At 62.4% G+C, this 25,992-nt stretch overlaps 1 protein-coding gene across 4 annotated transcripts in view; it reads right to left on the reverse strand.

The window, feature by feature from the left end:
- Positions 1-2,938: 2,938 nt before the first annotated feature.
- Positions 2,939-25,992, reverse strand: part of CCDC85C (coiled-coil domain containing 85C) — a 70,883-nt gene continuing 47,829 nt past the window's right edge. The window contains exons 2-6 of one of the 4 annotated variants that reach the window (XM_059373954.1): positions 17,533-17,570; positions 8,515-8,619; positions 5,118-5,213; positions 4,271-4,369; positions 2,939-3,578 (exon numbers count right to left, since the gene is read on the reverse strand). In XM_059373954.1, coding sequence (XP_059229937.1) covers positions 3,489-3,578; positions 4,271-4,369; positions 5,118-5,213; positions 8,515-8,619; positions 17,533-17,570 — 428 coding nt within the window. In that variant the 3' untranslated portion in view covers positions 2,939-3,488. Of the gene's footprint in view, positions 3,579-4,270; positions 4,370-5,117; positions 5,214-8,514; positions 8,623-17,496; positions 17,571-25,992 lie in introns of all 4 variants that reach the window. The other 3 variants (XM_059373953.1, XM_059373952.1, XM_059373951.1) reach the window with 3 other exon arrangements.

Below are 25,992 nucleotides of genomic sequence, written 5' to 3' on the forward strand. Positions count from 1 at the left end.
TCCGAACCAGCCTGGAGCTCTCACATGCACCCATGCAGATGGGCTCCTGGGTCCCACGGGGGCTCGGATTGGAAATTTCTTTCCACTCGCACCATCCGAGTGGCCGTTTGTGGTCTCCAACACTGGGCAGAACCCCCATGCCCAAGGTGCTCCCCAGGGCTATGGCCCACTACCCAGCGGCTCCCCAACCCGAGAAAAGCACTGCGCACCCACCACAGAGGCTTACAAAGAGCCTTTATTTATCTAGCGCAAAGTATACACTATCACAATCTTCTGTTACTCCTTTTACTAAAATAGTTCAAATCAGTGTTTTTACCACACTATCAAAAGTTCTAGCGCTTTTTCTCTCCCCAAATCAAAGTGGTTCAGTGGAAGGTAGAAACGGGCACAGGGGTCCATAGCTCCCAGCTCCACCTGGAGCCGGGCGAGGGGCCGGCCCCGGTTCTCACGGCGGGCACCCACCACAGAAAACAGCATGGCTGACGGCCCGGGGCCGGGAACCAGACGTTCCAGCCCGATTCCAGAAAGCAGCACAAATACCCCCCACCCACCCACCCACAGTATGAAAAATATACACCTCTACCGCTCCGCTCATGCATTTCGCTTGTTTCCTTTAAAAAAAAAAAAAAAATCAGTAGTATGTATTTTGTTTCTTCTCAAGTTTCCAAGAAAAAAAAAAATGAAAGGTCACTTTTTCTGTTTAAACACTGATGTGTAGTGTAGCTAATAACTTTTGGATAAAAATGTGCCACCCTAAAAAAATGTGCTCAGCAGATTCTGATCCCAGGAAGGGCTTGGCCACCTGGGGTGAGGCTGGAAGGGTGACATCCATCACAGTGGGAACTGAAGCCCCAGTCCAGATGTCACACGGGGCTTCAAGATCTAGAATCAGTATGAAACGTAAAGGGACCTTTGTGAAAGGGCACCGAGTTCAGCAACCCCCGTCCCCCACCACGAGCTTCGACAGCTAAGGCTCCAGAGGGGAGATCACCCCACATCACCTGATGCATGTCCGAGCTGCTGGCAGGGCTGGGACTCGTGCTTACCTGGCCCCTGGCTGTCCCTGCGGTGAGGCTCCTCTGATCCCCTCCAGCCTGTGGGCTCCCACTGCATCTACCCAACCCCTGCCCTGTGGGGCCAGGCAGAAGTGCTGCTGGCTTTTTATTTTATTTAATTTTTTAACAGCTTATTACGCCAGATGACTGTCACAGGTACAGTTCTGTCCTTGAAAGCCATCCCCATGCACTTGGCTCAGGAACACGAGCAGCGGTGGGAAGGAGAGGTCTGCGCCCGGCTCTGCTGCCTGTGTGGCGCACAGGAGGATCCAGGCAGAAACGCCCCACCTGACCCCCAGGTACCCCATAGCATGATGGACAGGGTCACCTCCCTGAGGCAGGGACGGTCCCTTCGAAGCTGTTCTCTGGGCCAGTGTGCAGGAGACCTGCAGACACCAGGGCCCTGACTTATTGCTTATGTTCAGTGGTGGCCAGGCCGGCCTGATCCAGACATGACAGATGGGCTGCCAGATGTGGGTTCCACCCAAAATGGACCCACCCCCCCACCTCGGGCCGCTCTGTGGTTCTTTGGACTCCCAAGATCCAGAGGGGAGCCTCTGTCCCCCAGCTCACTGCCCACTAGGGCAAGAACTACTTGGTACCATGACCAAGGATGTTCCCTAGCTTTCGATGCACACCCTAGTGAGAGGGCACTCACCACCTGACCTGCGGGCAAGCTCCCTTCAGGGAGAACCGAGAGCCCCCTGTAACACCCAGGGTGAGAGGAACGTGCCTGTTGCTGTCACCACACCCACTTAGCATTCCCTGGGCACAAGGGGGGCTATAAGCCTTTCCCCTGAGAGTGTACAACTCCCCCACGGGCGCCGATGGCCGACAGGCGGTGGGAATGGCGCAAAGTCCCCCCTGGGGCTCTAGGAACAGGGTGGCCTCCCCCATCCCCTCGCCTGGCCCCCGTCCCTTGTGCGGGCCTGGATGAGGCCTGCCCGCTGCAAAAGTGGCCTCCTGGGCTCTTCGAGTGCTTGAGGCATGGAGCCAAGCCCCACCAGCCAGCGGAGGTGGCGGGAGCGAGCAGCCATCACGGCCGGTGCCCCCCACCACTTCCCAGCATCTGTGAGCTCATCTGTAATGTGCCCCAACCACCCACCCTCTGGGCCTCACCTTCCTCAGCAATTTCAACATTTCTCTATCTCATCTGTATTTGTATATGGTCATTTACACGGAAGGTCTCGTTTGATCCCGAGCCCCACGAAGAGGGCCTGAGGCTGTCCCTTCCCAGTGGAGGACACTGAGGCTCAGAGAGCGAGGTGGCAGCACCTGTGAAGAGGCAGCAAGGCAGTGGACCCCACTCGGTCCCCGGCTCCGTCCAGCCCAGCCAGCAGCGGCTTCTGCAGCAGTGGGAGCGCCCGGGCGTGCGGGCCACGACGGAGGCCCGGGCTGAACCCAGCTGGTGGCCTCGGGTGGTGAGCATGGCCCAAAGAACCTGAGACCTCGTCTTCCCACCAGGGGCCTGGAGAAGCTGAGTGACTTGCTGAAGGTCACACAGCCAGTTAAAGCCAGAGCCAGGTCGGGCTCCTTCCAGAAAGGGCAGAAGTCCCCCACCGGCCAGCCCGTGCAGCTCCGTCCACAGTGACCCTGGCTGGGGCCGGGCTCTGGGGGATACCAGAGGCCCAGCTCGGCCCGGTGCTGCCCACCTGGAGAGAGAGCGTGAGGCTCGGCCCAGAGACTGTCCACACAGCCTCCTAACTCCCTGGCCCATCATGTGAAACCACAGAGATGGAGATGCCTCGGGTCCTGGGCAGGAGGGACCCAAAAAGCTAGGGCATGACCTGCCCCGGAGTGGGAGAGGAGACTCTGCAGCGAGTGATGTGTTCGGGGCTGGGGGAAGCACCCTGAAACCAAGCAGCAGCTTGTAGCAGGGAGCTGGGTGCGGGGCAGGGCAGGGGGGCAGCAGTGCCAGAGGAAGGGCCTCAGGGCCTCCAGCCAGCCACAGACACCATGAGCTTCCCTGTCCACGATCGGACGCGGGCTCAGTGAGCTGGGGTTCAGGCCGCAGACGGGTGAGAAGGGGTGCCCCTTGTGTCAGGTCCAGCTGCCGGTGGCCTCTGTCCAGCGTGGGTAGCAGCCAGCGGGTAGAAGGCTCGATGAGGTGCCCCTTGGCCAAGGCCGGGCCCAGCCTGGGATGCCAGGCCCTGAGTCCCCACACAGCCTTCAGCCTCCCGGCAGCGGGGCCCCAGAGCAGAGAGGAGGCTGTTTGGGCCGCTCTGCCATGGGGCGTGGCCGCAGCCTCTTGTCTTCGTGTGCTGGTGCGTGAGGAGGGAGACGGAGGCCCGGCTGTTATCGCGCTGGACCCACGGGAGCCGGGGCACGGCGGGCAGTGTCCTATGTACAATTCACCACAGGAAACAAACACGGGGGCCTGCGACTCATCCTGGGTGCCCTGCAGGGCCAGTCCACGTCCACAGAGAAGCAGCCCTACAAAGGCCCCTTGAACTGGTTCCCAGACAGGTGCTGCCGGATGGAGGGCTTGGAGCTGGCCGCGTCTCCTAGTTTTCGCCAGACCACCTGTGGATGGGGTAAGCTGTGACTGCAGAGCCCACCCGAGCCCACCTGCTGACCCAGGCACCCACACTGCCTCGGGCCCCTCAAAATCACCCAAAAAGTCCCCACAGCCGCGGGGCCCGGAGGGGAAACTGAGGCCACGTGAGGCCCAGAGAAGCAGGAGACAGCAGAGGAGGTGGGTACAGAACACCTGGCCGCAGGTGAGGCCCAGGTTCTGCCCCTGCTGCCTCCTAAAAGGGTCCAGAGATAACACACCCCAGGCAGGCAGGTCAGGGCTGAGCTCCCCGTTCTGGGCAGCCACAGAAAGCCCAGCTTCCAGAAGCAAATGCGGCCCCAGCCTTGCAGGCTCTCAGAGCAGAGGGTCCGGCCCGCACCGCTGGTCTAGACACCACCTGTGTGGCCAGCAGGCACTGAGGGCCGCTGTGGGCCACGGGATGGGACATGCAGGGTGAACGGACCCAGTCCAAGGGGGCTGGGGGCAGAGCTCCGGGAACGGACAGGCCTGGAGAGGTCAGGGCCCCCACTCTCAGGAGGAAGTGGGGCAGGCAATGGGGGGAGGACTGGCCAGGGCTGTCCAGGCTCCGGTGCCTTCCCCCAGGCCTCCAGGTCACTCCGGGACCCGCCCTGCTCGCAGCCCCGCCCCCCGGGCCCCAGACCCCAGACCCCCGCCACCAGGCCCCGGGGAAGTGTCTCACGTTGCACATCTCACGGACGATGGCCTTCTCCTTCTCACTCAGGTCCTCCTCACAGCTGTCCTGGAGCTGCCGGTCCAGGTTCTCGTGCACCTCCAGGACCTGCGGGGAACCGGCCCCAGGGTCAGGGGGAAGGCTGCCCACAGACGCCAAGGATCCCGAGCCACTGGGTCCCAGCCAGCATGAGGGGCCTAGAGAGACCCATGGGGGGGGTCCTCCTCCCTCACCCTAGCGACCCTCCCCCAAGATAACATCACAGCTGGGGGTGAAGCTGAAGCCGTCCCGGGGCAGGGAGGACAGGCTGGGGGGAGGGGACTACCCTCAGACAGGTGCGCTCATGCCAGCCGAGGGCCCCCAGCAAGCACCCACTTGCACACACAGGGTGAGTGTGTGTGTATGTGTCCCAGTCACTGTCCGCACCAGTTTAAGAATGCTGTTATCTGTGCAGACAGGCCTGCACACCCGGGGCATCCCGCGGGTGAGGGGCGGGGGGCACGGCCACGGCGGGTGTGGCCCAGTGAGCCAGCCCCCCGGGAGCTGTACCTGCGAGCGAGGACGGGCCTCGGAGGCCGGAGCCTAGTCCCACCCCAACCCTGCCCCCACCTCTCTGACTTAGAGGGGGTGCCCGCCCTCCCCTACCTGGCCCAAGTTCGTTTCTGTCACTGGGATGGCAGATGGGTGACAACCTACTGCCAACCGACACCTCCAACTCCCTCCCCCAAGGTGTTCCCGGCTCAGGGCCCCCCCCCACCGCCCCGCTGCTCCGCCAGGCGCGGACTCAGAGCACATGCAGTGTGGAAGGTCTGGGGTCCGCACTGCACTAGGGACCTGGGCGGGGCCTGGCCCTCACCTTCATGGCGTGCACAACAGCCTCGGGCTTCTGTCCCGCAGAGCTGTAGCCGGCGGAGGGGGGCGAGGACAGCTCAGGTACCGTGCAAGCTGGGCCCTGTGGGGAGGAATCGCGGGGCTTAGCTGGGCCCCAGCGGCCCCCGGGGGGTGGCCAGAGGGGCACCCGGCGGCAGGGAGAGGTCCCTGACTAACGCCGGAGAAGCTGGGGGCCGAGTGCTGCTGGTGAGGAGACGGGGTGCGGGGCAGAGGACAGGGGGCCGCCCCAAACCCCACCGCAACTCGCAGGCTCCTCTCCGCAGCCCATGTGCAGGGTCTGTTCTCTGTTTGCCAGAGGAAGTGAGGGCAGCTCAGAGAAGGGCGGGGGCTGGCAAAGATCTCCCAGCAAACCCCAGGGCTTGCCCCCTTCCCCCGACTCCAGGTGAGTGGGCTAGACTCCTCCCCCCGCGGGGACACTCTTCTAGCCCTGAGCCCTGCCTCCCAGCCCTGAGCTTCCCGCCCGTCTGGCCACCTGAGGTGTGCCACCAAATTCAGCAAGCATTTTTTTTTTAATAAAATAAAATAATGAGTGCGTTTATTTATTTTAGAGAGAGAGAGCAGAGAGCATAAGCAGTGGGAGGAGAGGGGCCGAGGGAGAAGCTGAGCAGGAGCCCGAGGCGGGGCTCGATCCTAGGACCCTGGGATCACCACCTGAGCCGAAGGCAGACACTTAACCTACTCAACCACCCAGGCGCCCCTCAGCAAGCACTGCAGATGGCAACCCGGCGCCCAGCTCCGCACAGCCCGGGGAGCAGGGGACAAGGCCAGGTGAAGAGGGGAGTCCGCCTTCTGGAGTCAGGCCCACCTGTGTCAGAGGCCCCACCTGTGTCTGCCCAGGGCCCCTAGCTGCTTTTCAATGGAATTACTGGACGCGTTGGTGTGCCTCAAGCGGTAGGGGGGCCCCGACTTCGGGCCCCAGTGGAGGAGGACTGGAGGATGGAGCTCCCTGGGGCCAACACAAGCCGGGAAGTCAGAAGACCCGGGAGTGGGTCTAACGGGAGCCAGCAAGTGCAGGAGGCCAGACAGAAAGCGGCAAGCGCCCTGGGAAGCGTGGGTGCAAGCAGCCGGGGAGAGGCCGGGAAGCCGGGGTGCCCTGCACATCCGTTCCTCCTCTGAGTCTCAGTTTCTTTCTCAGTCACTGAATCCCAGTGACCAGGTGGACTTGGTGAACTGGTTTCTGGGGCCATCACCCGGGGAGCCTGCTCAGCCCAGCCATGCTGTGTGGGCGTGGGCAAGGCTCTGAAGTAGGGCCCAACCCACTTCGTGCCTCAGTTTCCTCATCTGGACGATGGAAAGGGTTCCGGTGTCCCAGGTTGTGTGCAGAGCTCTGGCACGCTGTCCGATGGGTGCAAAACACACACACACACACACACACACACACACACACACACACACACGCACACACACGCACACACACGTGCACGCACATGCCTGCCGGAAAGCAGGTGCACAGTCTGAGGTGAAGGCTGGGCGCCCTCCACCGTTGGCCAGCAGGGGGCGAGAGCCACACGCGCTCAGCCCTGGGAGGTACCAGATGCCTGGCCCCTGGCACCTCCCGCCTCCTGTCCCAATCTGTGTGTAGGGTTCCCTGAACAGCCTGCTCCCTCCGTAAGGGCACCGGGGGCTGCTTCCCAGAGCAAAGGCAGGAAGGAAGCCAGGAGTGGCCCGGACAGCCTTTCCCTGACCCGCCTCACCAGGCCGCCAATGAGCATGTGGCTGCAGGTCCTGCCCACGAAGCCCGCACCGGAAGGGTAACGGGTCAGAGGTCAACGTCGTGGGGCTGGAGCTTGCGGGGGGCGCTCCCCACAGACAGCTTCTCCCAAAGGCCTCTCCGGCTGCGGCGGGAGGGCCAGCCCGGCGACACCTCCCACTTTCTCAGCACCCACCCCCCCCACCCGAGAACCCCCCTGACTTGCTATCTTCCTGCACCCCCATGTGACAGATGAGGGCAGGACCATGGGTCTGACAGAAGGCTCACAGCAGGGCTCAAATGGGGTCTGGGGTTCCAGAGCTGGTGGCCAAAGTGGGGAGCCGAGTGTGTCCCCAAGAGAACAGAAGCCACACGACCACACGACCACTTGTCCAGAGCATTCGCAACGGTGCTCCCCATGCCGGGCAAAGCGTGGACACCGCCCAGACGTCCAGCCGCTGAGCAGGGGTGGGGGAGGGGGTGCCTGCACCCATGGAATATCGCTCGACAACACAAAGGGAGGTTCGAGCCCACGGCATCGCCTCCAAAACACAGCACCCTGCGGATGCGGGCAGTCACAGAGGGTGGCCTGTTACAGGGCTCTGTTGCTAAGAAATGTCCAGAATGGGCAAGTCTGCAGAGGCAGGAGCACACCAGGGGTCGCCCCGCCAAGGCAGGGGAGAGTGGGGAGGGGTGGCTAAAGGGGGCAGAGTTCCTCTGTAGGGTAAGGAGATGTTCTATTGTGATAACTACAGCAATCTGCAAATATGCTAAAAACCAGTTAAGTGAGTCCTCAAAAATGAAGTCAACTGATGGGGCGCCTGGGTGGCTCAGTAGGTTAAGCGTCTGCCTTCGGCTCAGGTCATGATCCCAGAGTCCTGGGATCAACCCCTGCGCTGGGCTCCTTGCTCAGCGGGAAGCCTGCTTCTCCCTCTCCCCCTGCCTACCGCTCGTCCAGCTTGTGTTCCCTCTCTTGCTGTCCCTCTGTCAAAATAAATAAATTTTTAAATGTTTTAAAAATAAATAAATAAAGTCAACTGACTCGAAAAGAAGAAAGGCAGACGACCAGTCTCCCCCCAGGGACTGTCAACAGCCTTGCCCCTGCTGCCGGGAGACTGGTACTCAGCCCCCTCCCGCGGCCAGCTCCTTCCACGGGGCCTGGAGTCCCAGGGCCTGCTGGACCCTGCCCCACGGCACCCTGGCCAGTGACCCCCATCAGGGAAAAGCTCGGGGACCCTGGGCAGACATGCAGCCTCTGACTCAAGTGGGCAGGGAGGAGGGAGAGTAGACAGAGACAGAGGTAGAGAGGGCGGGGTGAGCCTGGTGAAGAAAGGGGGTCCAGGTCCCTCCCCACAGGGTCACCCGTTTCACCATGTCCTCCGACCTGTGGGCTATCTGTCCCCCAACTCCCAGGACCTCACAGAAGACACACCAGGTGCGGGAGATCTGGGCCCCCAGCAGCGTCAGGCATGGAGGGTCCCTCCAGGGCCCAGCAAGGGCTTGCTGCCCTAGCAGCTCCCCAAGAGTGTTCCTATAGAACCTCTGGGCCTCCCCTGGCCCCGGCAGGTCACGAGATGGGCTGAGCCTCACGCCTGCCCTACAATGTGGACCAAGGACCCTGGAGGCACGGGGTCCCCAAGTGAGTGGTGCGGCCCTAGGGAGGGGCTCTTACGTTCTGCAGGGAGTCCTGGTAGGTGGGCGGGAGGCTTGCCAGCTGGGACTCCGAGTGGTACGGGGAGAAGCCTTTCCGCAGCGTCCGGAACTCTCCAGGGCCTGCCTGCTGCGAGGGAAGGGGACAGGTTAGAGGGGAGTGGCTGTGCCGAGGGACAAGTTAGAGGGGAGTGGCTGTGCCAAGGGGGCCACGGCCTCGCCCTGTCAGGACATGGTCGGCTGCTCCTGCCTGCCCCTCCCCCAGCACCGGCAGTGGGCTACACCCTCCCTCCCCTCTCCCTGCCCCATCGGTCCTCACGGCCACCCTGTGTTGGTGCCACAAGGCCGGAGGGCTTCAAGCTGCCCCCCAGTGCATGCTTTATCAAGGTTTCTCGAACAGAGGAAACGAATGAATGAGTGTGGCCTCCCACGCCCGCCTCCTTCCTCTGCTCCAGCATCCTGCACTGGGGCCCCCGCGCCTGGCCTGGGGAACACTCCCTCCAGCCCCGGCGGGGGTGGGGGTGCTCCCGCCTCTCACAGGTGAGTCTGTCCCTGTGAGGTGCTCAGGCTGCCCTCAGCCTCTGCCCTCGGACAGGAGCTCCCAAATGTGAGCCCTGCGTCCTCCCCTCTATGTCCACAGGAACCAGGGCCTGCTTAGGAAGGGGGGAGGCACAGAAGGCAGGAGTGCACGGACATCTATTTGGCCACGGGATTTCCCTCAGGGCAAAGCAAATGCCCCCAGGAGCTGGAAGCCGGGATCAGCAGAGGGAGGGGACCCAGGGGTCACGCTTAATCCGACACAGGCCCTCTGAGAAGGAGCCATCATGGCCTCTTGGGCCCTCCGCATCACTCAGAGCCCAGGGGGTGTTTCTGGCCCAGACATCCTTTTCGACTTCAAAGGATCAGAGGGCATGCTGGGGGGCAGACAAAACACACAGAAGGTCCTGGAAGTCCCCAAACAAAGCCTGGAGGGCAGGGGTGGGTGGTGAGCAGGACAGCTCAGCAGCCACGCCCCGGGGGGGTGGTCACTTCCTCCTACACACCAGCTCCCCCCGAAGACGCTCCGCCGCACTCCCCGCCTGCTCCCCTCCTGCCAACTGCCAGACCCTGACCCGGGTCTCACGAGTCTCCAGCCTCACCGACTCCCTGCGATCTGCTCTCCTGTCCCCATCAGCCCCAGGCCCGACCCCTCGGTCCCAGGGGCCAGGTCAGAGGGCACAGAGCAGCTCCCTGTAAGGGTCTGGGAGACTGGAGTAAAAATGCAAGGCAGGCAGGTGCCCCTTGCTCTGGAAGCTTCCAGAGCAAACAGCCAACAGCAGATCCAAGCCCTCACCGCCTGCTCTCCACCCCCACCCAGGCACCCTGGCCAGAGCGGAAGGATTCCCATGGCCTCCGGGAGAACCTGAGTGTGAACAGAGGTCACCAAGAGGCACAAGACAGAAGTGGAGACGCCCCCTCCAAGGATGGCCCCTGAAGTGTGGCAGGGTATCCCCAAGAACCCCTGATATGTGATTGCCCCCCACCCCGGGGTTACGGCTTCTAGCCAGAGCCATGTTAGCCCTCCCCGGCCCAGCCAGCGGTCCGATCTAGCAGCGCCCCATCACCAGGCACCAGAAAGAGGCCACAGTGCTGACCCTCACTGCCCACCCTGGGGGGCTCCTCTGCCCATCAGAGCACCTGTGCCTCCCTGACTCGCCCACCGTGGGCAGGGGCGTCAACCCAGCTTCAGGCGAAGGCAATTCTCTCCCTGGCCAGGCGTCTGCGACAGTTCTAAACTCTTCTCCAGCAGTGTGTGTTCTGAACCCAATGACACTGCGCATCAGCGTCCAGTGCCACCAGGTCCTTGTCAGGCCTTCTGACCCTATTCTGCGGGAACACGCCTCACTGGCCTCACCAGGCCGGCAGAAAGGGACCAGGCGCAAGGCTCAGCCCAGCGCACACACATTGACATTTGGCCACATGGCCAAGGATTTGAGCCACCGCTCTCTCCGACCGGCCCCTGGCACCGGGACAGCTGGACGTTGCCCTGCCCTTCCCCCTCGCCGTCTAGATCCTTCTCTGTGCTCAGTCTCACCTCCCACACAGCTCCTCTGGCCCAGGACCCAGTAGGTTCAGAAGCAACTCACGTGCTGTTACTGAAAACAAAACAGGTTTGTGCGGCCTCCTCCCTCCACACCAGATAAATTCCTGGGGAGGATGTGTGTGCACAGGGGGGCGGGGGGAGGGTTTAAATCAGCGCGTGCAATTCCCACCCCTGCCTTCAGCGATCGTCTATAAATATCGCACGTCCACAGAACTTTATTAGCGACCCAAAAAGCTGGCGGGAAAAACACACAATCTCTCTCATTAGGGGCAATGTGACTAATGATGCATCAAAATGAGGGACCATAATTGCACTTAAACCCAAATTAAAAATCCTGGGATGCGCCTGTCGGTGCCCTAGAAGAATGAAATCCCGAGGTTTTTAACGCGGAGGGGCAGTGGAGCTGGAAGGGCCTTCTGGGGTGGTTGGGCCTGCACCTGCGGGGGGCTCAGGGTGGTTCAGGAAGCAGGGAGAGGAGGTCTGCCCCGCCACAGTCCCCAACATGGGTCCCTCAGGACACAGGGAGAAAGGATCTGTCACACAGAGTGGCGGGACTCCCACATCCTTAAAAGTAAAAGAAGCATCACGTGCGGACAGACTTGCCCCCTCTGGCAGGGAGGGAGAGACCCAGGTGGCCGCAGGGCTCCCAACTCCACTTAAGGACACAGAGCCTCTGTCCAGGGCTGTCACTGCACCGCCGCCAGGCTCCGGGCCGCCGTGCACTCTGGCTACCCCAGCCTCCCTGAACCCCCGGGGTCCTGCAGCGAGCTCCCCAGCCATCGCCTTCCAGAGGACTCCTGGGAAGGGCCCTGCCCACCTCCCCCACCTGTCTACTTGGGGCTTCCTGTCTGGGCAGCAGCTGCGGGCGGGCTCACTCCGGGCAGCTAGCCTCACCTCTCCTTCCTGCCCCCAAACGGCTTGGGTCCCCGTGGGACCACGTGCCGCAAGAGCACTTCCACTGTGCACCCAACAGGGAGGCAGTGTCTGACAGGTGACACGGGGACTGCCGTGGGGTATCCGGGGTGAGCCCTGATGCAGGGACATCCGGAGACCACTCAGACCCCCGGGCACGGGCTGGGAGAGCTGGGTGAGAAGGGCCATGGGAGGCCGGGGGTCCCCGCTCTACTGCCATTATGTGCAAAGCTGCCCGTGAATGCCAGCTCGGAGAGGGCAGAACCAAGGCACCCTGGTGGTGGCCAGCTCCCAGGAAGGGACAGCAGGGGACCCGCAGAAGACAGAGAAGCACACAGCACTCAAAGCAGTCCCCACGCCAAACACCACCGCAAACATGTCCCGCCAGGCAGCTCTACCTGAAGCCAGCTTCTCGGGCGGCCGTAGGGACGGGGCAGCTGGAAGGAAGAGGAGCGGTGTCACCCAGCAGATGCCAGCCACGACCCCCCTCCCCGCCATTCCCCATTCCCCTCCCCGGATACCTGTTCACCCAAAGCTGCCGGGACCTCAGTTGGGCCGGGGTGGGCACCTCCGGAGAGCCCCCATGTTTTTAGAAACCCCCGTGTCTCCAAGGGCTGACCGGGAACCTGGCCCCCTCCCAGCCCTCCCAGGGCTCACGCGGGGACCCCGCAGACCCGAGAGGCCAGCCCACTACACTGGCCTGGAGGGGCCCCAAGATCCCGGCATGGCAGCCGGCAGAGGCTAGGAAGGGGCACTGCGAGGCTGCTCACAAGGGCACCTGCTACTACCTACCAGCCGGACTCAATCTCCCTTAGCTTTCAGAGAACCCGTCTGCAGACCATCAAGGACGTGGCTGCTACGTGGCTGGGGGCCCCGAAAGTTCTGCCTCGAGAGTGCTCCGAGCGAGCCGGGGAGGTCCCATGTGTGGCTAATAGGACTTCTCTGCAGGGAGATGGCACCACATCCCAACGCCCCACACCATTTCTGGCCCTAGGGGTGTGTTTGCTGCCAGGACCTCGTGGCTGCGGCTGACGGGACAGCGTGTGGTCTCACCCGCCACAGTCATCATCGGCCCTCACGGGTCCCCATGACAGCCCAGTACTTGTTCCAATAAGGTGAGCGAGGGACAGGCGCAGGACCCCGCAAGAAGGAGTGAGGGATTTGGGGGGCAAAGACTCATGAAAACCCAATCCCACCCGGGCTGGGGGAGTCAGGGCAACTCCTCAGCTTTCCAGGGCTCTGTTGTTTGCACGGAAATTAGGGTCAAGAAGGGAACCCGGCCACCGGGTGGCCCACGGCTCCCACCGCTGGCCAGCCCTGGTCCTCGGGCGTTGCGGGATCGCCGTCTCTTTACACCCGGGGCAGGTGCTCTTAGTGTCCCATCTGACAGACGAGAAAACTGAGGCCCAGAGAGGTGAAGCCCCGGGCCCCACACCACCCAGCTGGTAAGGCAGCACTTTGGTGATGTGAACCTGGCCCTGTGGCTCTGCCACCCAGCATGGGGCTCACAGTGGACAATGATTAAGCCTTGGGGACAGAGGTAGAATTCCCCGTCTCTTTCTGCCCACGCTGCTAGCAGACCATGTGCTCGGAGGCCAGAAAGAAGGGGTTTCCTCTCTGGCTCAGGGAGAGGCCGGACCAGCTGGAAGGTTCTGCTAACAAAGTAATGAGAGCCCTCCAGGGGTGCAGAGACCACCCCACCCCAACAGAGGGAACAGGACGTGGCCACCACCCTCGACGGCAAACAGGCAGAGCGGGGACGGCTCAGAGCCGGATAGCCAGCGACCGCGGAAATGCCGGAGGCCAGCTTCCCTGGAGGGCCTGGGCAAGGTAACCCGCCCTCGGGATCACCCGTCCTCCTCGGGGACTCAGATGACAGAAGCAAGGTAGGTCCCAGCACAGGCTGAGATGGTGGCAGACTATTCCCCTGTCCCCCAGCCCAGATGGCTCAAAACGCAGACAAGGGCCATGGAGGAGCCATTCATTTAGGGACACAGGGGTGAGGAGGAAGGGGGTGGACCCACGCGGCCGCCTCCACTCCCTTCCATGGCAGCTCACGTTTTCTCGGCCTCTGGGCAAACGGGGAGGCTTCATTCATCAGCCCAGTTGGGGTGGGGGGGGGGGGCTGAGGGAACCAAGAGCCAAGCCCCAGCATCAATGCCAGCCGCCCCCACCCCAACCCAGCCGGGCACAGAATCCCCCAGAAAAATAATAACGTGTGCAGGGGGCTCGAGATGAATCATCACAGAGGAAGCAGCTGTGTTGATGAAATTTTAAAGCCAACGCGAGAAGGAAAACACGAACTGCAATATAGTAATTTAGTTCTGTGAACACGCCGGCACATTTTTAATTAAAGCTATTTTAGAGTTAAATAGAGGCCATGAGGGGAGGGGCGGGGGCAGTGGGAAGTGGGGGCCCCCAGAGGATCTCCGCCCTCTGGCCCAAACCCTGAAGCCACGCCCCCTGAAGGTGGTTCGAAGACGAATCCTGCTCTCTCCCGCTTTTCCCCAAAAGGGAGGTGCTCTCGGCTCTTTGCAGAGCTGGAGGTTTCTGAGCAATTTGATTTCGGTGAGGAGACTTATGTGCCAGCATCATCAAGTCAGACAAGCCAGGGCCCATGAGGTCCAGGCAGAAATCTCTCTCCAGGATTCCCAAATCAATCCCTTGATTACCTCCAAAGATGGCATACTCACTACCTTAGTGAAGCAGAACTTCCTTATTTTGGGCAAGAGCCAGCCTCCCCTCCTGCCTAGGACTCTGTGTGGGTAGTGGCCAGGGCCTCCCCAAGATGTAGCCACCCCAGTCTAGCTGTGCTAAGCACTGGAGAGGCCGATGTGACCACTGAGAGCCAGCATCCCAGTACTTGAGTGGCTGACAGCCGAGCAGACCTGGGCGCTGGGCTCCCCAAGGGAGAATCTCAACAACTAGCAGCTCACAGGGCTGAGAACCCAGACTAAGTGCCGAGCCCCCTGCAGGTGGTTGGGGAGGCTGTCGGTAGGAAGCCATGCCTGAGCTAGAGGCCAGGAGAAAGAAGAAAAAGTAAACCCCTTCTTCTCTGGACTCTCCTAAAATGGGGCCAGGACTGTCACCGTGGGCCTGCAGCAGCCCCCTGTGCACACAAGTCCTGCTAGCTGGGGAAGGAGGTGGGCAGGCCTGGGCCTGGTCACCCCCATGCCCCTAGGACCATCGGTTACACGTAACATGTGCACGCCCATTTTCCAGGTGAGGAAGCAGAGCGGTGCCATCTAAGCTGCCACAGGAATACAGAAGCAAGTGACATTTGAGTGCCACCAGGAAGCCAGGAGCAGGCCTGGGGGCCCCCCGCTGTCCGTGTCGCTCTCTCTCATCTCTCCTGCATGGCTCAGAACAGCGGCGCCTGCTTCTGCAGCCAGCTCCACCGACCCACCCTCAAGGCCAAGCTCTGGTGACAGCAGGTGACAGGGACCGACATCCTGCCAATGGTCATGGCTCCTGGGAGCTTTTGCAGACTGTAGGTGGAGGGCCAACACTTCCACAGCAAGAAGGGGACAGGTGCACAAGGCCCTGGGAGGGGAGTGGGGCGCCGAGGCCCCAGCACCACGAGGCTGCCCCCTTCTTGGGGTGCTGGGTGTGGCCCTGACCCCTCTCACTGGGAGCAGAGGCCCCACGGAGGAAGAGGCCGGAGAAGGGCCCTGGGTGCCCCGCCCCCCAGGACCCACACAAGCCCACATAACTACCATCACGGCAGCCTGCCTTCGAGAGTCTCCGTTCATTCAGGAGAAAGGAAAGTTCTATCAGGGAAATAAGAGACTTGGGGCCCATGTGGTGGGTCTGAGCTCCCAGCATTTGCCTGCACATGGCCGTAAGCCAGGGAAAAGCTCGTTCTTGTGCCGAATCCCAACCGCCTGCAGCAGCAAGCCGGGATCCCGGCGAGGGCCTGCATCCCTCCGTCTGATAGACATCTTTCCCCAGCAGGCCAGGCGTGGGCACAGGAGGCCGACAGAACTTCTGCGGCTGCCTCGGGGCCACGACCCCACATCTGACCCCTGGGAGCAGGTCTGAGCAGGCATGGGGGAGGGGGAGGGGGGCGGGCAGGAAACCCACTGCCCAGGTAGCTGCCAGCCCCCAGATGCCCACACAGGCACCCTGACAACCTCCCCCTCCATACATGTGGGCATGGGACCAGTGGACACAGCTATGGGGGGCCTCCCTTGTGACCCTGGGGTGCCCCTAGGCAGGATGGAGTAGAAGGGCCACCCCTCTGTGGCCTGAGCATGGGCACATTTCCCCCAAGTCCACGGCCAGGTCCACCACTGGTAACTGGGGTGTATTTTCCCAATGGGACAATGTGACCAGGACAGCAGGGGCCACGGGGTCAGGGACACTCCTGTCTTCGTGGAAAAGAGGCCACAAGCAAGGCCCAGTTGGACCACAGAACAACATGGCAAATAGCACCCTGAACCCAGGGCTCGGGTGCTCACCCCGCTTCTACAAGGGAACCGTGAAACAACAGGGAAAGACTCACAAGGCCACTGACCCGAGGCTTCGGGTCCAGATCGTGGTCCTGGCTTCCACTCTGCTGTCCAGTGGCTGCAGCGAGCAGGATGGGCACCTACTCCAAAGCAAAGGCCCCTGAGCCTTAACAACAGCCCCCACCACCCCCACTCCTCCTGGCGCCACTTCGGCCTCTGCTCCTGCAGCCCAGTCCACACCCCGTCCCCAACCCATGCCAGGCCCCTGTGGAATGGTACCCCAGACCCCAGCCGGGTGAGACCCCAGCCCCCAGGAGCCAAGGGAGCCAGCATGCCAATGGCCAAGCCCTTCTGCCACACAGGACTGAAAACCATATAAAGTTCCCAAACCAGCCTTGCAATTCGATGCCTGGCTCTACACCTGAGCGAGGGCGCGGCGGCCGCGGGGATGTGGGGGTCGGGGGTGAACCATGCACTCTGCCCCATCCTGCTAGGCTCTGGGAACTGCCCCCAAGGCCCAGGCAGGGGCGAGACACGGGGCAGCAGTGGTGGGGGCCGTGCTCCGTGCCGGGGCCCCGAGCCTCCCAGCAGCCGCCCAGCGGGCAGACAGGGTGCCGCGGGCTTCCGAGCAGGACAGCCAGGACAGCGGCGCCAAGCCTGCCGGTCGCCTAGCAACAGGGCCAGGCAGCTGAGCCCTCCCTAGGGTTGGTTCCCAGAGAAACGCTCTGGGCATTCTGGCCGCCACATATGGGGGGGTGGGGGGTATGGCAGGGGAGGGGGAGGGGAGATTAAGCCCAGGATGGGTACAAGGGAGAGGGAGGCTGGAGGGGCTGGCCGAGCCAGCTGGGCCCCCGGACCTGTGCAGGGCTGACTGCAGCCTCCCATCCCCGCCTCACCCACACCACAGAAGGCCCTCGTCCTAACGGCCGCGACCCCTCTCTGTGCCAGCCACACTCAGCAGGACTACAGCCGCCTGTCCCCCGTGCAGGCTGTCCCCCCGCCCAGCCCCCCCGCTGCACTGCCCTCATCCTCCGGCCTCTAACCCACCGTCCCTGTGCTGCAGACGTGCTGGGGATGAGACAAAGCCTCATCTGCCTGTGGGCACCGGCCAGGCCCAGGAGGGAACAAGGTGCGCCCCAGACGGGACAGGATCAGCGTGGCGGGAGCAGGGAGGTCTCCGTGTGGGTGACAGTGGGGGTGTGCCACCCGCTTCCCAGCCTCAATCTGCCTGCCTGAGGGCCAAAACAGCCCCTTGTTCAGCAACTGTGCATTCCACACCATCTCTGGGACAGGCCCAGTGCTGGCCCCAAGAGCTCACAGACCACCAGGGGACACCCCAAGGCCATGGAGGGAGGATTAGGTCCATGACCCCCAAGTTCCAGGGGATGCCTCGGATGGCTGCGGGTCAGGTGGGCATTTATGGGAGTTGGGGGGGAAGGAAGGCCCCGGTCAGCTGGGACAGGGGTGGGCCCTGGAGTGGGGGCGGGGGGCAGGGCTCATGCTGGACGTCCGGGTGCAGTAAGCACTCTCGCCTGCAGTCTCCCCCCAGCCGGCCTACCTGTACGAGGGGCTTGTCCCCCTCCAGCAGCCTCACCTTGGTCTCCAGCTGCCTGATGTAGGTGGACGAGGGATCTGTAACGACACAAGTGGGGAGCACATCAGTCATGGCCAACTCGGTCTCCACTGAGACACCCACACGCCTGCCTGAAGCCTCCCGGCCAGGGTTTCCAGGACCTGCAGGAAGGACGGGGTTCCCTGCCTGTTCCCTTGGCCTCTGTGCTGCTTCACATCCAGAAAGTACTCCCCAGCATCCCCTGACGGGACCCTCACAGCCAGGGGGCAGCGCCCAGCAGGGCATGGGGTCCAGGGAGCCCCCTCCCCAGCACGGTGGGGAAAATGAGTCTGCTGAGCATACTGGGTCAGTATCCGGGGTTCCTCTGCTCCCCCCACACCTGACACACAGGAGCGTCTCAACAACCTGCAGCCGGAGGGGCTGTCCGTAGTGCAGGTGAGATGCCATCCTTCCTGACGGACTCTAAGAACGAGAGGAGCCAGGGGCCGGGGCCCGGGCCAAGCCAGTGACGCACTCCCCAACCACGCAGCCCCAGTTTCGGAATGCGGCAGGGTTCCTGAAATCCACCCTCCCTCACCACACTGACCAGTTTTCCAATCCCATCAGACAGGCAGGCAAAACTCCACCACCCTAACTCCCAGATCAGCTCGGCCGGCAGAGGAGAAAAGCAAGGACTGAGTCGCTCCAAGCCAGGCTGGGTGAGGGGGACGACTGGGCTGGGACCCGAGGGCAACCAGAAACAGAGGGGCCCAGGGATGGATGCGGACCATGGCGCAGGGAAGGCGAGGCGACCAGACCATCTCGGCAGGTGCAGTCGTGCAGGTGGGGCATCAGGTCCCAAGCCAGAGGCACGGGGCACCTCCGCACCTGGTCTGCAGCCACCCAGCATGGGACAGGCTAGGCACCTCTCGTCCATACCAACACCTCACTGGAGCTCACACGGCCTACACTCCCGTCCACTGGGCCAGTCACGGCTCCACTCCTGCACCCACCTCCACCCGACAGGACACAGAGCCCATTACACCAGCCTTTTAGCTCAGAAGTCACCAGAATTTCGACCAAAGCCACCTCTCTACACCGCAGCCTGGGGAGATGGACCCTACAGGACTTTGAACACACCGGGGTGGGCCTGGGCCAGGGGATGAGCGCTGTGCTAGGACGCGCTGGGCTATCATGCAGTGGCGGGAAAATGAAGACTCTGTCCATCCCGAGCACACAGCTGGCACAGCCATTGAGCCCGGGCCCTTGGGGACACGGATGTCATGCCCTTCCCACTGGTGCTCACCTGGCGGCCCCCTGCCCAGAATGCCATGACCTCACTCCACGGGGGCTCGGCCTGGGCCTCAGAGCTCCTGCCCATCGGGAAGGCCATTCTCTGAGGGCACCCCTGCTTTTGCACACAGGTGCCCCTCCGCCCAGTGAGCGACCTGCTATGGGGCACTCTGTTATCCAAGGCCCCTCAGGAGCTCCGCCCACCCAGCGCTGGACCAGGCCCAGGAGCAGCAGCCCAGCCTGGGACAGGAATTGGGGGCGGCCGGGCCCACCCACTAGCTGCTGGGGAATTACACAACCGGCTCCTCCTGCCCCAGGTCAGCACCAGTCAGCACTCAGGAATGCCGGGCCTTCTTGAGAGGGAGAAGGGCCACTCCCCACCAGGCCTGCCACCCTCAGCCTCGGGGACGGCACTGGTAAGGATCTGGCAGCTGGGCTGGGGAACCTCCCACAGCAGGGGGCTGTGCCCCCCAAACCACCTCGCTGAGCCCCCAGCTCTACAGAGCTCCCGCTGACAGCCAGGAAATCACGGTTCTAGAGCTGAAGGGGCTTGTTCACGGCACAACTCAGGGCAGCAGGAGGGTGACCCCAAGGGCCTCCGCGCGTGGACCCTGCGTGCATGCCTGGCAATCGGCGATCCCACCTGACCAGGCAGGGGACCCTGGCCAGGCCTTCCTCGCACCCTTCTCCAGCCGGCGGTCCCCAGTCCATGCCCCGTGCCTGCCTCCCCTGCCCACCCCAGGGCCTCCGTTCACTCAGCCAGCCGGGACGGACAAACACTTCTTCCCACATCGCTCCCATGAGAACGCGCCTGATGGGAAAGGCCTCATCGCTCGGTGTGCCAGGCCCCCCCGGGCCCTGGGAGGGAGATGGGTGCAGCCTGGGTTCCCCACCTTTCTGGCTCCTCTGCGTGCTGTCCGCAAGAAGGGTTCCCTGGAACACCCACTGGGAAAAAGGACAAAAACGACCAAGATCCCTAGCTCTCTCACTTTCACTCGTTAAGACAAGGAGACCCAAATACCTAGCAGACCCCTGCGTGGTCTCCCTCCGGTGGGCCCAGTGGGGGAGGGGAGACCCACCACCCACCTGGCAAGGGTCCAGCAGACCTCCCCATTCTCCAGAGGAGGGGGCTAAGAGGACAGTGTCCCCCACCTGCTGCCAGGTGAGCCGGGGAGCCCCGGGCCCAGCCTGCCAGACCCTCTCCCCACCATCCAGCTCCGCCCCCAACCTCCCTGTGGGTCAGTGCTCAGGACCCCAAGGGTCTGGCCGCTCTGAGCGGAGCTGACAGCATCGAGCCATTGAGAGACACTGGTCCCAGAAAGAAGACAGGTTCCTGTGCACGCCTCTCTCCGGGACGCTGCACGACTGCCCAGTCCTCGGGCGCCACGACAAGCCGCCCCCCGCCACCCCGCTCTCCGCAGCCCCCACCGTGGGCCCACGCTGCCAGGCACGGGAGAGGACCCAGGACAGGACAGGACCCATCCCCTGTGTGCACCCCGGCCACTCACTCACTGCCCTGTGCGGACACTGAGCCACTGGAAGAGGGGCCCGCTGCCCCTGCCCCCAGTTCCCTGATACAGGGACAGTTCTAGCTATCCGCTGCCAATTCCTCTGGGGTCAACAGGGAGCTCCCAGCACTTCCTTTCTCGGTCGGACTGCAGCCACAGTCGTAGACCAGGCCGGAGTCAGCAGATGCACCAACCGGCCCCGGCACCCTCGCTGGGCAGCAGGCGGGTCTGACACACTGCGGGTCCCATCAGAGCAAGGGGGTCCCCCGGCCCCAGCAGGGTCCACCACACTCCCCAGGATGGCAGTGAGGACAGAAGAGGGGAGGCCAAGGGCCGGAGCAAGGGGAAGGGGCAGAGGCAACACCGTGGGGGACAAATGACCCCACATCAGCCCACCTGCCCACCCACGGCCGCCAGGGCCCACGGGCCGGCTGTCCTCACTCACAGGCCACATGCGGGCACCAGCTGAGGGGCTGTCCCTGACCCGCCGGCTTCTGTCAGCCCCGAACCCCAAGCAGCTTCAGAGAACCAAGTCCACTTGAGACCGTCGGGCTTTGGTGGGCTTTCCAAACCACAGGGGCAGTCTGGAAACATCTTAAATCACCCGGTGCTTCCAATGGCAACCATCCTAAAGAACGAATTCTAATAATAAAGACGGTGTAACGGCTGCGGCCAGAAATGGAAATAACTGTTTGTCTGGGAGCAGCGGAGGGTCCAGCCGTCACTCAGAAGATGTTCGGGAAGGTTCTCTTCTCGACAACACAGAAAAGCCTTCACACGCCGGTGGAAAGCTCCGGACCCAAAGCGAGAGGTAGAACTGCTCTCAACGTGTACAGATACCTCTGCGTTGAAGTGAATTCCAGAAGGAGGCGCGTGGACATGTGGCCGGTGGTGCTCACAGGAGGGAACAAGGGGGTTTTTATTTATTCACACCCCTTCTCGTTAATTTTCAAATAATCTATTTCCAATATAGGCGGAAAGTCTTTCTTTTATAGAAAAGGAGAAAAGATTAAATTACGGCAATGGCGTGGTGCAGGGCCCCCCGGTGACACCACGGAAGCAGAAGGGTGGCTGGAGTCAGCCCATCAGAATTCTCCCAGCTCCGCTCTGGGGGCCCCTCCCGAGGCCCAGGGACAGCCGGGTGTGCCCATTCCCGGGGAGGTGAAGAAGATTCGGGGCTGCCTCCCCGTGTCCCCATGTCCTAGAGGGGCCTCCTCTCCTTCTGCCACATGCAGCTCCCCAGACCAGGCTCTGACCCCTGCCCGGGGCCCAGGAGCCAGATCCCGGGCTACCCGTGGGTCAGAGCAGGTGTCCTGCGGCAGGGCAGGGTGGCTGCAAGACGGGCCTTCTGGGGCAGGGGTGGGAGGCCCCCGAGGGCTTCTCCCTGGGAGGATGATCCTTCCCAGCAGCCTTGGGCAACTCGTGATCCCGCGGGGCGCCTCGGAGCCCCAGCCTCTCAGAGATGAGCGTGTAATTAAATTAATCCCAGGGTTTGCAGTGGCGAGGAACGGGGCCCCAAGGGAGGCATGTGTCATTTCCCGGCTTGGCTGCTTGCAGGGAAAATGAAGGAGGAGACTACAGAAGGGACCCCAGGATGGGCTGGCCAATGTGTCCCCTCAGACCCTCCCCAGGCCCCCCTGCACCAATTCTGGAGGAGTCACAATCCAGCTTCCATCTGGGCGGGGGAAGAGGGTGGCAGCAAGGGGCCGGGGCAGGCGATGCTCTTGCTTAAAGCGCCGGAACGTCAGCCCTCGCTTCGGCCTCCTAGAGGATCCTGTGTTCCCCGGGGAGGGAGGAGGGCCGTGCAGCCCACGGATGGGAGGGACTCATGGAGCCCGCAGGTCTGCGAGCTCCCCAGTCCCCCTGCCCTCTCAGAGGCTGAGTCTGGGGCCAGGTCCCATCGCTCCCCACTCTGATATCCTGATGGCCTCCTCAGGTAGGCAGCATGGTCGCAGCCTCCCTGTTAGTCCTCATGGTAAGAACTTGGCAGCCAGAGCGGGTCACGCCATCCCATTAGCCCCCGAAACCCTCCTTGTCAACTCCGCTCTAGGCACGTAGTAGCCTCTTGTGTGGGAAAAGCCTGAAGACCTAATAGGAAGGCATCGTGCCAGGGGTCAGTCTCCTAGCCTATAGGTTCCGGCCGGCAGCAGGTGCCCAGCCTGAAACAGCACCCACGGCCCGCACAGAGCACCCCGACACGGCACTGCCAGAGACACAGACGGCACAGCATCCTGGGTGCGAAGGGCAAGTGTCACTCAAAATGTCCCTCGGCAGCAACAGTGGCCACACCAGGAGCCCACGTCTCCGTCGGGGTGAGACGGAGGTTTGGGTCCACAGGGAATGGGGAAGGTGACCCCGGAAAGCCCAGGGGCAGGAGTGGGAGACAAGGCAGGGACCAGAAGGAGCGGATGAAAGTAATTCCATTCTGCTGGGGATTTTGCGGGGCTCAGCGTTACCCCCTGCACCAGGGCTCACTGGTGGGGGAGGCGCTGCTCACAGGGGACAGAGGGGCTAATTCCCAGCACTGCCCCATTGGGCAGTGGACAGGATGAGCTCCCAGAGTGGCAGGTGCCAGCAAGTTCCAGCAGGTGCCGCGGGCCATGGACACAGAAGCAGGAAGTGCCACGGGGATCTGGGCAGAGTGCCAACCATGTCTGTCGCTCCTTAGGAGAAAGTAGGACCGCCCCCAACCCCACCAGAGGAAGAAGTGGGGGCCGGAGGGGGGGGCGCACAATGACGCATGGTGACACACAGGGCCTGACCCTCTAGCTGCTTCCCCTTCTAAGCCTCCTCCTGGTAACGAGGCTGCCCACAGGGTCTTGGGGACAGGCAGGCTTTGTGGTAGGTCATCAGCAGGACAGCCAGCCGCACCCGGCCTCGGGCCTCCTCCGTGGGGGTGGCTGACACTTCCCGGCCGCCACTCGGTGATTCAATTCCCTTCTCCTTCCACTTCGTTAAGAGGGGTCGGCTCAGGCCGGGGGCTCCATGGGGGCAGACACGCCTCCTCGGACAAGGCCCCCTCATCATTCCCGGCTTCCATCTCTGTCCCCAGAGGACGGATAGGATTCCTGAAAGCATCTTCGTGACTCCTGAAAGCCGGCTTCTTCGCTTGCTCCCTTCTCCTCCGGAGCCCCCAGCCAGGACTCAGCCCCAGGGGGAAGGCAAGTGTCCACTGGTACCCGCAGGTCAGGTCGCGGAAGTCAAAACGTCACAGCAGGCCCGGGCGGTGGGGCAACTTCCAGACGAGGTAAGCGAGTCCCAGGGAGGGGAAGGTCAGAGACCACGCAGGGGCCTCGCCTTCCCTCCGGCTCAGGGGCTCAGGGCAGCCCCGGGCTCTAGACAGCAGCAAAGGCCACACTTCCTGCTGCACCTGGTCCTGCTGGCGGGTGCTCGGTCCCCAAGTGGCTTCTGTCCCCCCAACCTTGACCACAGACCAGATTCAACAGGTCTTGGAGCCGCCTGCTCCAGCTGCCCTTGCCCCTGACCCAGGGCACTTCTAGGTGTCCCTCAGCAAGGCCCCAGACACGGATCCCACAGAAGCTGGAAATGGTCCATCTCCTTAAAGGACTCCGAGGATGTTCTAACCCCAGCAACTCCCTGGGCCTCTGCTGGACAGAAGCCCCTAGAACGCTGAAGGCTCCAGACACAGGTGAGGAGGCAGGAGAAGCCACTTCCGACCCCAGGGCAGTGGGCTCGCTCTGCCCCTCCCAGGAACTCTGCCAGGAGGGTGGCAGAAAGCCTGGCCTCCAGAGGAGGGAACAGAGGCTCACAGAGGGAATGGGTCTGCCCAAGCTCATAGAGCCGGTCCCCGGCAGGCCCAGCAGTCACACCTGCTGGTCCAGGGGCATGGTCCCCCTCTGTGAGGATGCCTCCGCCCAGTGAAGGAGCCGCAGGAATAACCACATGTGCTCCAGGGCAGAGAGCAGAGGTACAGGCGGGGGAGGGGGCAGAGGGCAAGGAGGAGCTGACCAGGAGAAATCAGGGGCTCCATCCTGTAGGAGGAGGCATCTGAGCTGAGCCTTGAAGAGCACACAGGACTCTGACAGGCAGGTCCAGACAGTGGGGTGGAAGGCAAGTCTGAGCAGGGCACAGCAGAAGCAAAGGCACAGGGGTAGGACCGTGGCAGGCAGGCACAGGAGCCTCAGAGCCGACCTCGTTAGCGTCTGCTTCCTGGCACGTGCTGCGGCCCTGGAGATGTGGGCTGAACGTGAGACATGTATTATTTATGGATGAAGACAAGGGGGCTGAGGGAGGCATATCAGGGGGACATCAGATTCCCAGGAGGATGCCTCCAGGAGTGGCTGTACCGAGCCGGGCACCTTGGCCCCCACTGCCCCCTCCTCTGCTGGGCCGCCCACCCGAGCTGCCCTCAGACCCATACAGAGGCACCTGGGCCGAGACAGCCAGTCACAAGCTCAGCATGGACTTGCAGGGCCCTAGACACAGTTAAGAGTTCTCTCGCCCACGCGGGGCTTTGAGAAGGGAACCCGTCCTCCCCTGGGCACCCACAAATTCTACTGAGCATCTACCGGATGCCAGCAGGCACCGAGCAAAACCCCGACAGTCGCCCCTGATCCTCACAGCAAGCCGATGGGCTGGGCCCTGTTATCAGAGAGAGGTTAAGTACCAAGCCCCAAGTCACACAGTAAAAACACTGCCCAGCAGCCTCTGGCCAACAGGCTGGTACCCGACCCGTCCATGCCAAGACAGGCAGGATCACGGAAACCTTAGATTCCCCCAACGCAAGAGATGAAAGGGAATGACCACAACAGGAGCCCCACCCTCTCCATCCACGAAGGAAAGAAAATGAACGGGGGGGGGGGGGGGGCTGTGAAAAACAATTGCATTAATGAAAACGGGGAGCTCTCAGCCTCTCCTGAAACCCATGGCCGTCCCCTGGCTACCTACCTGCCCCTTTGCTGGCTCCATGCGAAGTCCCAGGGACCCCGGTGGATCAGCACCCTGCTTTTCAGGACCTCAGGAGTGCCTGGCGTTTAACTCCAGGGAAAACTACAACCCCCACCCCCACCACCATACTGCAAGGTCAAGGGGGCTGTGCCCAGCTTAGCTGATGGGAAACGTGACCACTTTGGATCTGCTTGATAGCCTCTGGTGTTCTTGGCCCAAACATTCAACCTCATCTCTCCGTCTAGTGCTTGGGAAACCTGGTCGTTCCAAATGAAACCGTGCCATTATTTCCAGCCAGAGGAGAAGAGGAAAAAAAGAATCCCCTTCCTGTTAATTTCATGCCCAGAAATTAACCTGTGTGTGCCCGTGGCGGGCACTGTGAGTCTCCTCTCCCAGCAACCCCAATTCCACGCTGAATGACTGGAAGTTACTGAGAGAGGCCAAGAATCGAAGTCTACCAGCCTGTCCGGCAGGGTCGCCGAGCCACACAGGTCGAGGCACATGCAGCCAGTGGCTCCTGGCATAGCTGCACGTACCCTCCCTGGGGACTTTCTAACATCTGATCTCTTCCCCCGTGAGACCGACCGTATTAGACTCCAGGGGAGGCTCCTGGATGTCCATATGCATTTTAGATGCCCTCCAGGTAATTCTAACACACAAGTGAGGCCGAGAGCCCCTGATCCATGATCTATGCTGAGCGGTGACTGCTGAAACCGTCCGCCTCTCAGCTCCATCTCTGAGGGACCCCGTCGGGCCCTGATTATTAACTGGGGGGGGGGCCCTAAAAACCCCT

Source organism: Mustela nigripes, chromosome 13, assembly GCF_022355385.1.
Source record: "Mustela nigripes isolate SB6536 chromosome 13, MUSNIG.SB6536, whole genome shotgun sequence".
Lineage (NCBI taxonomy): Eukaryota > Metazoa > Chordata > Mammalia > Carnivora > Mustelidae > Mustela > Mustela nigripes.